Source organism: Marmota monax, unplaced genomic scaffold, assembly GCF_021218885.2.
Source record: "Marmota monax isolate L192 unplaced genomic scaffold, Marmota_monax_Labrador192_F-V1.1 WCK01_AAM20220418_F8-fsc00192, whole genome shotgun sequence".
Taxonomy (NCBI): Eukaryota; Metazoa; Chordata; class Mammalia; order Rodentia; family Sciuridae; genus Marmota; species Marmota monax.
Genome location: NW_026693786.1, coordinates 2,939,556 through 2,953,464, shown reverse-complemented (window position 1 = coordinate 2,953,464; position 13,909 = coordinate 2,939,556). Strand labels below are relative to the sequence as shown.

The 13,909-nt window shown below is 41.6% G+C and overlaps 1 protein-coding gene across 10 annotated transcripts in view; it reads left to right on the top strand.

Moving 5' to 3' along the window:
- Positions 1-3,107: 3,107 nt before the first annotated feature.
- Positions 3,108-13,909, top strand: part of Atrx (ATRX chromatin remodeler) — a 231,630-nt gene continuing 220,828 nt past the window's right edge. For 4 of the 10 annotated variants that reach the window (XM_058584907.1, XM_058584906.1, XM_058584903.1 and 1 more), the window contains exons 1-2: positions 3,109-3,360; positions 4,040-4,127. In XM_058584907.1, the coding sequence (XP_058440890.1) occupies positions 4,079-4,127 (49 nt within the window). In that variant the 5' untranslated portion in view covers positions 3,109-3,360; positions 4,040-4,078. Of the gene's footprint in view, positions 3,361-4,039; positions 4,128-13,909 lie in introns of those variants that run through there. The other 6 variants (XM_058584910.1, XM_046462149.2, XM_058584909.1 and 3 more) reach the window with 3 other exon arrangements.

Below are 13,909 nucleotides of genomic sequence, written 5' to 3'. Positions count from 1 at the left end.
GTATCTCAGTGTTTGAGACCCTGCCTAGCATGCAGATGGCCTTGGCTTCAATCTCCAGTACCACAAAAAAAATCAACATAATAATTAATTATCATCTTCTTTGTGTGTGTGTGTGTGTGTGTACTGGGGATTGAACTCAGGCACTTGATCACTAAGCCACTTCCCCAACCCAGTTTGTATTTTATTTAGAGACAGGGTCTCACTGAGTTGCTTAGGGACTTGCTATGTTGCTGAAGCTGGCTTTGAACTCCCAATCCCCCTGCCTCAGTCTCCTGAGCTGCTGAAATTACAGGAGTGCACCACTGTGCCCAGAATAGTGTTTCTTATTTTTTCATACATTTTTTCTTTTTCTTTCCTTTTTTTTTCTTTTGTGGTGCCAATGCCAATCCAGTGTCGCATGCATCTTCTTCGTATAATTTTGCATTACTATCTAGTGTCCTTTCATTTCTGCCCCCAAAACTCATAGCATTTCTTGTTGAGCATGGGTACTAGGAACAATTATGTTTATTTGAGAATGTCTTCATCTTCTTTTCTTTTTTTCTTTTTGTGGTGATGGTGAAGGGAAAGCAAGAAACAAGAGATGGGTATGTGAGAAATGAAAGACCAGGACCAGGCAGAGGTACACACGACAGTTTATTTGTCAGAGCTGATACATAAAGACCATCTCTCTGTAGGAGAGAGGCAAAACAGGCTTGGGTTCTCGGGACTTTTATGGGGCAGGCTCAGGAATCAGAGCCAGAGGGCTCTGATTTGGTATGAGGGAGTGGTGAGCCTTTCTCAGAAACGCCCTAGAGTAGGAAAGGGAAACTTTTTCCTTAAAATGATGGCTGTCATTTAAGATGGCTGTTCAGATGCTAAACAAGGACCTTATAGGTGGGGATTTAAACCAGGGCCTTCTGCATGTGAAGCAAGCACTCTACCAACTGGGCTATATCCACAGTCCCTTCTTTTTTGGGGTGGGGGTACCTGGGACTAAACTCAGGGGCACTTGACCACTGAGCCACATCCCCAGCCCTATTTTGTTTTATTTGGAGACAGGGTCTCACTGAGTTTCTAAGTGCCTTGCTTTTGCTGAGGATGGCTTTAAACTCCCAATGCTCCCGTCTCAGCTTCCTGAGCCACTGGGATTACAGATGTGCACCACGGCTCCCAGCTTCTTCTTTTAATTTTTGAAGAACTGTTATGCAAGTTGGCTGACATTTAATTTTTTCAGCAATTTATTTGTCTTTTTTGTGGGGAAGGTACTGTGGGTTGAATTCAGGGGAGTTTAAGCACTGAACTACATATTCAGCCTTTATTTTATTTATTTGTTTGTTTTGGTAACAGGGATTGAACTCAGGGGCACTCCACCTCTGAGCCACACCCCCAGCCCTATTGTGTATTTTATTTAGAGACAGGGTCTCACTGAATTGTTTAGTGCCTTGCCATTGCTGAGATTGGCTTTGAACTCCTGATCCTCCTGTCTCAGCCTCCTGAGCTGCTGGGATTATAAGTGTGCACCACCGAGCCTGGCAGCCCTTATGTTATTTTAAATTTTGAAACAGGGTCTCACTAAGTTGTTCAAGCCCTTGCTAAATTTCTGAGGCTGGCCTTAAACTTGCAATCCTCCTGTATCAATCTCTTGAACCAGTGTCACAGCACCCTGCTAAAAAAAGAAGTCTTGCCCAGTGCGGTGGCACACACCTGTGGCACACACTGGTATTAAAGACATGTACCACCATGCCTGGTTCCCAATCCTTTAAAAATTTAACTTAATAAATTTATTTTGGTACCAGAGAGTGAACCCAGGGGGAGCTTAACCACTGAGCCACATGCCCAGCCATTTTAAAACAATGTTTTATATAGAGACAGGTCTGCTGAGTTGCTTAGATCCTTGCTAAATTGCTGAGTGTTAGAGTCTGTAAACAAGTCAAAATAACACCTGGCATTTTGCCAGGGGAATGTTAGAGTTCATAAACAAGTCTGGATGGTGCCTGGCAAAATGCCAGAGGGAGTGGTTTGAGAAGTAACAAAAGAGAGCCATTAAGTGTGGAGATTCCTGATTGGTTGACTGATGTATCTAGTTTATGCTAATTAGATAAGCTGTGTGGAATGTATAAATACTGCTCCTGTCCTGCAATAAACGGCTCCTACTCCTGCTGTATCAACGTTCACAAGTTGTTCATCACCCCCCCTGATTATTTTGCTGCAGCCGGACTGCGGCACTGAGGCAGGTTTTGAAATTGCCATCTTCCTACCTCATCCTCCTGGAAACTGCTGGGATTACAGGTGTGCACCACTGTAGCTGGCTTTTAATTTAATTTTATTATTATTTTGATACATGGTTTGGTTAAATTGCTAAGGTTGGCCAAGAACTTTTTTGTTTTTGAGTACCAGGGATTGAACCCAGGGAAGCTCAACCACTGAGCTACCTCCCCAGCCATTTTGTACCTTGTAACAGAGCCTCTCTAAATTGCTGAGGCTTGCTTTGAATTTGTGCTCCTCCTGCCTCAGTCTCCCAAGCCGCTGGGATTAGAGGAGTGCACCACCTCACTCAACCTCAAGTTTTTTTTTTTCCATTTAAATACATTTGTAAGTATATGTACATATATTTGTAAGCATGTTGATAAGCTGAACTTTATCTATAAAACATCCAGTGAAGAAATCGCTGTTAAACTGGAATAATAGAGATAAAATATTTTTTTATAGGATGGCCATATAGATGAGTGGTTTAGTGCGGTGTCTGATCTGAATTGCGACTCCACAGCTCTGAGACTGTCTACTTAAGAAGGTGTAAGGATTATGTGAGATAATCCAGATAAAGGATTAATATAGTGAACGGCATTTGGTACTCAATAAACGTAACTTGCTGTTGTTTCATCAGTTATGTCAAAGAAAAGAAAATGGACCAACAGAGCATTTTCAGAAAAAAAAGTCAAAATACGTCACTATCACTTTCAGGTCAACTAGGACTGAAACAGACCCCCTGCTAAAAAGGTGGAGGGGATCAAATGACGTGGACCGCCTTAGCAACAGGCCCCCAAAGAAGGTGAATTTACACAGCCAATAAGACTCTGAGCTGGTGCGGAGGTAGCCAATGGATGACGGAAAGAGGAAGAGGGAGGACGCGCCAATTCTCCTGCCTGAGCCTCTGCCCAACAAAATGGCGGCTGCGGCGGCGTCGCTTTGTTTCCGCGGCTCCTGCGGCGGTCGCAGTGGTAGCGGCCTTTGAGCAGTGGGGAGGATCCAGCACCGGTGACAGTGACTACTAAGATTCCAGGGCATTTTTATCGTAATCTGGCGCAGGAACCGTAGTGGCGCCAAAGGACTACAGAAGCCGAGGCGGCGATCAAGCGAAAACATGACTGCTGAGCCCATGAGGTAAAATGTACCCCCTTCCCGAGGGCCCCAGCGATGCGGGCCTGAGCACCATCTGAGTCGGGTGTTTGGGAAGACTTTCCCTTGGTGGGTTGGGCTTGTGCGTTGTTTAGCGGAAAGGGAGGCATCATTTTCTCTTTAGGTGTGTAGGGTTTCGGCATTTCGTAGGAAGGCTCTTATCGGGGGTGGGGGCGGGGGCGCGGCCTGTGGTGTTGGGAGCTTCTTCCAACCTTCTGTAACCTGCAAAGCTCGGTTGGCCTCCACTTTTTTGTTTTGGTGTCTGTGGGGTTGAGAATCCAAATTCGGAGGCGGTCTTTGGTATCCCGGTCATTCTTCCTAATCTTTGGGCCTAGAAACTGCATGGGGAAGAAGGGGGGGAGGGTGAAAAGAGGGGGGCAGGGTGAAAAGAGGGGGGAGGGTGAAAAGAGGGGGGAAGGGCGGGCGGGCTGTGAGATCCTGGGACTGCTTACTGGCGTTTAGACTGCTGGTGACGGGAAGTACTGGGGCTCTCCGGGTTTTTGTTTTTTGTAGATATTGGAGGCATTTTTTTGTCGGGGGGGCGGGTGGGGTGTCTTGCCAGGTATTTAGATTCCTTTTCTACTTCATATCGTGAAGGGTATTCTCGGATTTATCCTAGTTTGTGGGGGTGGGGGGACATACTAACGCAGGATTTTGCTTCCAGAGGATCCCAATATACCACTTTTTGGGAAGTCCAGCTTTAATGGGACATCAAGTGTTTCCCCAACTTTATGGGCAGATTTCGAGTAAAGGTAATTAGATCCTGTTTTTATTTATTTATTCCATGAGGGATGAACGTGGGTTCATGAAAAGTAAGATTTATTGCAAGCATAGTTGTGTCTGGCAGGCCGCCTCTCAAGCACGTTTATTAGGTTGACGCTATTTTTCACGCGTGTTTCTGGTTTGCCTATTGACTGTGTCTAAAATTTGGGTAGTTAATATGAAATGTATATCACTTTTATCTAGGTGGCTGGATTGCTTTTCAGGTAGTTTTATATTTGACTTTACATCCTACTAATTGATAGCTAATTTTTCTGCTGGTTATGCATCCTTCGTGCCTAGTGGCAAAGTAGAATTACTGGGAGCATGGATCAGAATTGCATTCCTAGTTTGCAAAATGTGCCTTTGAGTAACTATGAGAATGGCATAGGTTTTCAGAGCACTTCAGCTAAATTGTAGAATTTGAGAATCAGCCGGTACTACTTATGCCTGTTTTTTTTTGCATTAATAAGGAGTAGATGGATGATGATGTTTTCCTGACCTAGGGGAGAATGCACTTTAGTTCTTAGATTATAGATCATTAGTTGTGTAAAGATTGTGGCCTTGATTTCTGAATTGACTCAAGTATAAGAAACTATTTATGGGTTATTGGACTCCTAAGAGATATATGGTACAAATTGTTGACAAACTGCTGATAGGCATTCATATTCATAAGCAGGTACCTTACAGTTTAACAGGACTTCTAGATTTTATTAAGTCTCATAAAGTCTACATTTAAAACAATAGGTTGTATCTGTGCATGGGACTGTAGTCCCAGCTCCCTAGAGGGTTAGGTGGGAGGATCTTTTGAGTACAGGAATTCTAGACAAGGCTGGGGAACTTGAGATCCTGTCTCAAAAGAAGAGAAGAAACACCGCCCCCCCCCCAAAAAAAAAAAAAAAACCCACCATAGGTTGAACTCGTATTTTTTTTTTTTCCCATTTGTTTCCTTTTCTGGGACTACAGGGGTGTGCTACTACACCCAGTTCCCTTTCCCTTTCTTTAAAAAAATATTTTTAGTTATTGATGGACACAATACCTTTATTTTATTTATTTATGTAGTGCTGAGGATCGAACTCAGTGCCTCACATGTGCTAGGCAAGTGGTCTACCACTGAGCTACAACCTTTTTTGTGTATAGGATTTCTGAATAGTCTAATGTTGTGCCAATGCCAATTTTTCTTACTGGTCTTGAATTTTTGTAGATATTCTGGTGATTAGAGTAATATTCATAACAAAAATTGAGTTCTCATTGTTCTCTTTGACCTGTAATAATTTTTTTTTGGTACCAGGTATTGAACCCTGGGCACTTAACCATTCAGCCACATTCCCCACCCTTTTTTTGTATTTTATTTAGAGACAGGGTTTGCTGAGCTGTTGAGGGCCTTGCTAAGTTGCTGAGGCTGGCTTTGAATTTGCAATCCTCCTGCTTCAGCCTCTGGAGATGCTGGGATTACAGGTGTATGCCACCACGCCTGGCTTTATCTGTGTAATTTTGATTAATCCTCAAAATGTCCCATAGGGTACTACTTGATTTCCCCCATTTTACAAATGAAGAGGAAACTGAGGCATAGAGAAATAAAATAATTTGACTGAAATTATTCAGCTTGTAATTGATAGAGCTGGAATTGAACCCAGTGTTGACTCCCAAATTTGTGTTCTCTTTTGATCTGATTTTGTACATTAGAGCTTGTGTTCTTAACCACAAGGCATTAATGCCTCCTTGAACTCCTTCGTTTTAGTTTTTGGTACTGGGAATTGAATCCAGAAGTGCTTTAATACTCAGCCACATCCCTATCCCTTTTAATTTTTATTTTGAGACAGGGTCTTGCTAAGTTGTTTAGGGCCTTGCTAAGTTGCTGAGGCTGGCCTGGAATTTGAGATCCTCCTGCCTCAGCCCCCAGGTTGCTGGGGTTACAGGCATGCACCACCATGCCTGGCATGACCATTTTAATTTAGCCCAACTATTATGATAGAAGTAGTTTGTGTTAGCTTGGTCATGGTCATTTGTTATGGGTTTATGATTTTCTAGCTGTTTATAATGATACACATTTTGTGTCCAGATGTATGATATAGTGAGCTAATGAAACATTTAATTTGAGGAGTGTCTTAAAACTATGTGAAGGAGCTGTGGCTCAGTGGTAGTGCACTTGCCAGGCATGTGTGAAGCACTGGGTTCAATTCGCAGCACCATATATAAATACATAAATAAAATAAAGGTCTGTCAACAACTAAAAAATATTTTTAAAAAGGCTAAATGTCTTTTTAAAAAAACGATGTGAAAAACCTCTTGTAAGGAACTACATATATAATGGTAGAGAATTAATTAAAACATTTTACCTGCCCTAATTATTTACTGTGCAAGAGCTTCAAGTGGATGTTGAGAAGAACTTTCTCAGGTGAAGTCTCATCTTCAAGCTTTTAATGATAGTTAAAGGAGAATCTGACAGGTAATGCTTGAAAATTAAGCCCACAATACCAAAGAATGGTTGATTCTCTTATGTGAGACAGAAAGAATTTGAGCAGTTCTATGCATTATCATTAATTAGATTTTACACCATAGTTCCAGATTTTTCATCTTTAGATTTTCTGTTGAGCACTGAAAAGTTGGAAACAAAGACTAGTTCTTTAAAAAAAAAAAAAAAAAAGTACTGGGAATTGAACCCAGGGCTTTGTGCATGCTTGTAGGTGCTCTGTAGGTTCTCATCAGGTTGCCCAGGTTGACTTTGAACTTGTGATTCTCTCCCCTTAGCCTTCCAAGTAACTGGAATTCCAGGCATCCACCAACACTCCCAGTAGTTCTGATTTCTTTTGTTGGTATTGAGGATTTAGCCCAGGGGTGCTTTGCCATTGAGCCACATCCCTAGCCCTGTTGAAAAAATTTGAGAGGAGGTCTCACTAAGTTGCTTAGGGGCCTTGCTAAATTGCTGAGGCTGACCTTGAATTTGCAGTCCTCCTGAGTTGCCAGGCTTACAGTTGTGCACAATTGTGCCCAAATTTTTACTTTTGTTTATTAAAAAAAAAAAAAAAAAGAAAAGAAATGTTCCAGAATTCTGTGTTGGAAAAATGGCCAAAAGGCAAGAGGAAGGAAAATTAACCCGTGACCTGGCTAAACCATACATGGAATAATCTCTGGTTCACTCTTTAAAGCCCCCGCCCCACCTTTTTTGGTGGTACTGGGAATTGAACCTAGGGCCTTGCACATGCAAGGCAAGTGTTCTGCAACTGAGCTATGTTGTCAGCCCTTTTATTTTTTTTAAGGCAGGCTCTCCTTAAGTTGCCCAAGCTGGCCTGAATTTGGGATCCTCCCACCTCAGCCTTGAAAGTAGCTGGGATTACTGGTGCACTGCTTCACATCTGGCTTTCAATCTTTAAAGGTTTTGTTTTTCTTTTAAGTTTTTTTGGTTTTGTGTTTTAAATAAGATTGGTTTGTTTTCTCCAGTTTTTGACATTATGAAAGATGAATATCTGATTTATAACTTAACGGGTACTTACATGTAAAGAACTTGATATTATGAAATTTGATGGAATTTGTCATTTAAAAAATGTCTTTATTTAATTAATTAATTTATTTTTATATGGTGCTAAGGATCGAACCCAGGACCTCGCAGGTGATAGTGCTCTACCACTGAGCCACAACCCCAGCCCATGGAATTTGTCATTTTAATCTTACAAAAAGGGAGTTGAAAAGGGAGTTCTTAAATGTCAGTAAAACTTGTTATTGGTCTTTAAAAAGGCAGCGGTTATCCAATTTGAGAAATGATGAATGTCTTCAAGTCTGTTAAGATGGTAGCCTAATTTTTGAAAAATGTTATATGTCAATTATTTGCACTTCTGCTTTGTGGAGGGGGAAGAAACGCAATTTTAAATATTTCTTTGTGGTACTGTGGTTTGAACCCAAGGCTTTACACTTTTTAGGTAAGCTCTCTTCTAGTAAGCTACATCCCCAGCCCAGAAATGTAAATTTCCTAAAGGATTTTGGAATCATTTAAATATTAATTTGTTGGTTATGTTATGGGTTAGGGTGAAAAGAAGGACATTTGTCCTGTGCCCATGTCTGTAATCCCAGTGGTTCAGCTGCTTGGGAGGCTGAGGCAGGAAGATTGTGAGTCCAAAGCCAGCCTCAGCAATTTAGCGGGGTCCTAAGAAACTCAGTGAGACCCTGTCTCTAAATAAAATACAAAAAAGGGCTGGGGATGTGGCTCAGTTGTCAAGTAACTCTGAGTTCAATCTCCAGTACAAAGGAGGAAAAAAAAATTTGTGACCCTAATTTTGATTAGTTCTTATTATTGTCAGCCCTCAATGTAATTAGTTTTGAGCTTTCAGTTATACATGTTCTTTATAGGTAAGATAAATGTCATACTTAAAAGGAATTTTTATATAGATGTGTGATATAACTTTTTAAATAAGAAATTGTATTTATGTGGCTATTTTACATTTGGAGTCTAAACTTGGGCTTTAGGTTGATACGAAATGCTTTCCTCCAAACCTTGAATGATCTGTTTGACATTGTCAGAAGCACTTCACATTGTTTAAGTCAATGAAAAAGGATGCATAGATCTTTCTTTAGCAATGTTGAATATAATAATACAGTAAAAGGAGTGTCTAAATAATATCTCTGTATATATGTTTCCTAATGCTTGTCCTGTGATCTGCTTGATAGCTGACATGCAAGATGTTTAACTTTCATTTCCCCCTCTGTGAAAGGCAACAAGTTTAACAGATATCCATAATGCCTGCAGGTGTTTTCCTGGAGGTAACATGGTTATAACAACAGTTCTTTGTTTGGGTGGCTTGTGCTGGGGTTTGAGCCCAGGGCCTCATGATGCTAGGGAAGCACTGTACCACTGGAGCTATATTTCTAGCCCCAATAGAACAGTTCTTAAATGTCAGTAAACTAACATTCTTTGGATTTTTTTTTCAGTATAAAGAAGTTCTAGTATAGAGGAATGAACACTGAACAAACTGAGTCAAATCTTGTAGCCTTAGCTCTGTCCCATAAATAATTGTATGATCTTAGACAAATCATGTATCTTTCCCAGGTGTCTGCCTTGTCATTTGCAGAGTGAGTTTATACCAGTTGTTCCATACAGTTGTTGTTGTTATTATTTTGGTACCAGGGATTGAACCCAGGTTGCTATACCACTGAGCCACATCAGCAGCCCTCCCCCTTTTTTTTGAAGGGGGGGGGCGGGAATTTTAATATTTATTTTTTAGTTTTCAGCGGACGCAACATCTTTGTTTTGTATGTGGTGCAGAGGATCGAACCCAGGCCACATGCATGCCAGGCGAGCGTGCAACCACTTGAGCCACATCCCCAGCCCCTCAGCAGCCCTTTTTTAAATTTATTTTTTGGCATCAGGGAATGAACCCAGGGGTGCTTACCACTGAGTCACATCCCCAACCCTTTTTGTTTTTTTTTATTTCAAGATGGGTCTTTGTAAATTTCTTAGGGCCTTGCTAAGTAGCTGAGGCTGACCTTGAATTTGTAATCCTTCTGCCTCAGCCTTCCAAACCACTGGGATTATAGGCATGCACCACCATCCCCGGCTCCATAGAGTTATTTTTAAAAATTAACTCTCATTATGTGGATGTTGATCATTTTTCATTTTATCTGCTTTTTGGGCAGCATGTAGAAAAGTTTTGATTATGAGAAAATTTATTTAATATATGTTCTCTTTTTTTTGTCTTAAGACTTACATGGTCAGTAGTTCGGTGCAGTGGTGTTGAGAGCCACAGCCGAAGGGGCCCCAGCAAACTTCCAGCTGCCAGCAAACTTCTAGCTGCCAGCTGATGATTGGCTCACAGTGGCACAGTGGCACATGCCTGTAATCACAGCAATTCTGGAGGCTGAGGCTGGAGGATCCCGAGTTAGAGGTCAGTCTTAGCAACTTAAGCAGACCTTCTGCAACTTAGTGAGACCCTGTCTCAAAATAAAAAATGACTGGGGATTCAGCTCAGTGGTAAGGCATCCCTGGCTTCAATCCTCAGTACAAAAACAAGCAAACAAACAAAAAAGTGAGTAAAAACAAACAAAGACTCTTATATGGTTAGGATACTGGTGTTTTATTGCTAATATGTGCCATAGTGTCATGAACATAAACTTGAACAAACATTTACTGGGAAGGAAAACATTTTTGCTGGAAATTTTGTTGATTATAGCTTGGGAACATGTTGTTTGGTGGTGGTACTGGAGATTGAACCCAGAGGTGCTTTGTGACTGAGCTACACCCCAATCCCTTCTAATTTTTTATTTTGAGATGAGCTCTGGCTAAGTTGCTGAGGCTGGCCTGGAATTTGTGATCCTCCTCCCTCAGCCTCCTGAGTTGCTGGGATTATAGACATGTGCCACCACATCCAACAGGAATGTGTTCTGTTTTGAAAGGTTACTACATCTAGTATATTTCTGTCCATTTTATGATTGAAGATGGTCCTTCTGAAAAGAACAATATTAGCACTAGCCGATTTTTCTTTTTGCCCTGGAAAAGGGTTCTTTGAATTTTGCCCTGTAGCCACTGTTTCATATCCTTTTTCTGAGACATTTGCAGTTTTGGCTTTTTTTTTTAGAGAGAGAGAGAGAGAGAGGATTTTAATATTTATTTATTTATTTTTTGGCGGACACAACATCTTGTTTGTATGTGGTGCTGAGGATTGAACCCGGGCTACACGCATGCCAGGCGAGCGCGCTACCGCTTGAGCCACATCCTCAGCCCCGCAGTTTTGGCTTAAAATAGACATTCCTGGTATCTATAGCTCAGGTCTTTTGTTAACTGTCCCGTGCAACATTTAAGAAATTATTGATATGGCAATAATGCTGTTATACCAATATCATATACTCCATATTTTGTTTTATTAGTTGCTCCAATAGTTGAATGACTTGAGTATCAACAAGAGGTAAAGTTCCATACTGTACTAGAATAATAAAAATTCCTGCCCTCTGCTGGGCACAATAGTCCAAATCTGTAATCCTCGCAACTCAGGGAGGCTGAGGCAGGAGGGTTGCAATTTCTGTGTTAGTCCAGGCAACTTAGGGAGATCTTGTCTCAAAAAATAAAAATGGCTGGGAGTGCAGTTCAGTGGTATAGCAACCCTGGGTTCAATCCTCATTATTGCACACAAAAAATTGCTGCCCTCCAAAGGTATTCTTTTTTATTAGTTCATTTTAGTTATATATAATATTGGTATTTATTTTGATGTAATTATACAAGCATGGAATCAAATTTGCTCCAGGTCAGTCCTTAGTACTTCCTCTTTGCCTCTCCTCCCTCCCCATGTTTACTTTCATCTGCTTACAGATCTTACTTCTATTTATAGCTCTTTTTAAAAAAAAATTAGTGCATTATGGGTATATGTAAAGGTGAAAATCATTGTTATATGTATATATGTTCATAGGAAGGTTTGGTGAGATCTGTTCTACCATTCTTCCCTTTTCCTGTCCCTCCTTCAACCCCCTCAATCCCTTCCTTTACTCCACTAATCACTTTTCTATTTTCATGGAATTCCTTCCCCCTTTCTAAAGGTATTCTTGAGAGAAAGAAACAGAAAGAAAGAAAATAAACAGTTACAGAGCAGTCCTAACCTGAAAATATATTAGCTATGCTAAGGATAAGGAATGAAGGAGCATGATGCAATGGAGCACTCCTGTAATCCCAGTGACAAGGAAGGCTAAGGCAGGAAGATAATGAATTTGAGGCCAGCTTCAGCAGTTTAGTGAGATCCTTTCTCAGAGTAAAAAAAGACTGAGGATATAGCTTAATGGTAATGTGCCCATGAGTTCAGTCCTCAGTACCCTCCCCCCACAAGGGAAAAAAATAAATGAAGGAAAACCTGGTTTGGAGGATGTCTAGGAAAGTTTTGCAGAGAATATGGTAACCATATGAATCTTTTTGGCTATGCTGTCTAGGCTGGTCTCAAGTTCCTGGACTCAAGGGATCCTCCTGCCTCAACCTCAGAAGTGCTGGGACATGAGGCGTGCACTATCTTGCCAGTTCTGTATTGAGTCTTGAATGAGTTAGTGTGGGAGGCCAACCTTACAGGTGACTGAGTTACACTCCCCAGCTGGGTGCTGAGGCGCTCAGTCACAGAAATGGGTGTGTCTTGCCCCATGGGTGAAGCTATGCTCACCTGTTCCTTTGTAACATAACCCCTTGCCCTGTTTAGGATAGAATCTTCCATGGAAGTGCCTTGTGTGTGTCCCCTCCTCTTACTGTGCCCTTGGGTGTGGCCTACCCAGGTGTCAGTCAACCTGCTGACAGTGGACATCATGAAGATAAGACTCAGCCCCCTGAAACCTGACCCCTTGCCTCATTTGAATAGCTTCTCCTCAATAAAGGGTCAGCACGTGCTCTTTCTCTCTCTCTTTCTGTGGACCCTTAAGGTCAGAGGAGCAAAATTGCCGGGTTTCTGTTGTCGTGACTAAAAGGCTCAGGGGTCACTCTAGTTAAACTGGGCTAACTGGGCTGCACGAAATAACCACACAAGAGACACAAATACCTTTTTCTTTGGGGTTGCTGTGACGGCTCCTCTGACCTTAAGGGTCTGCAGAAAGAGAGCGAGGGAGAGCACGTGTTGACCCCTTTTATTGAGGAGAAGCTATTCAAATGAGGCAAGGGGTCAGGTTTCAGGGGGCTGAGTCTATCTTCATGATGTCCACTGTCAGCAGGTTGACTGACACCTGGGTAGGCCACACACAAGGCACTTCCATGGAAGATTCTATCCTAAACAGGGCAAGGGGTTATATTACAAAGGAACAGGTAAGCATAGCTTCACCCATGGGGCTGTAGCAAAACACACCCATTTCTGTGACTGAGTGCCTCAGCACCCAGCTGGGGAGTGTAACTCAGTCACCCGTAAGGTTGGCCTCCCACAAGTTAGCAATTAAGTTTTGGCTATGAGAGGGCAGTCCAGGTAAATTACTATGGCTAAAAGAATTAGTTTTATTTTCCACATTGCAGAGGAAATGAGACATACACAAATAATTTTGGAGCATGGTATGAAATGATAAATAGTACATGAGGTAAAAAGTAAGTTTGCTGTGGGAGTTCAGAGCAGGAAAAAAGACATTTATTTATATTTATTTATTCTCCCCCCCCCCCTTTGTGTGTGTGTGTGTGTGGGGTGATGGGGATAGAACCCAGGGCCTTGGGCATGCATGCTAGGCACATATTCTACCACTGAGCTCTGCTTCCAGCCAAGGAAGATATTTCTGATGGTAATCAAGAAAATATTAGAGATGTAGTATTTGAGTCTGGCCCTTGGAGGATGGGTTCAATTTTGACCAAGAAGACTATGGGAGGATTCCAAATGTGAGGGGTAGCAGTTTGAACAAAGAATATTGTATATATTAGCATTTTTTGCAAGGTCATCTTAGAATTTTTTAACTCAACTCGTGGAGGAACATTGTATAACTATCATGCAGTTTGTTTGTTAGCTTTTGTGTCTTGATATTTTTATAAAAACTACCTGTGCCCTGTGAATGAGCCTGATAATTTTAGTTCAGAATTGTTAAGAGTAACTGGACGGGCTGGGGTTGTAGCCAGTGGTAGAGTGCTTGCCTAGCATGTGTGAGGCACTGGGTACAATCCTCAGCACCACATAAAAATATATAAAAAAATAAAGATATTGTGTCTATCTACAACTAAAAAAATACTTAAAAAAAAGTAGCCGGACACTGTGGTGCATGCTGATAATCCCAGCAGTAGCTACTTGGAAATTAAGGCAAGGATCTCTAGTCTGAGGCTGCCAGCCTGGGCAAAATAGGGAAACCTTGTCTTAAA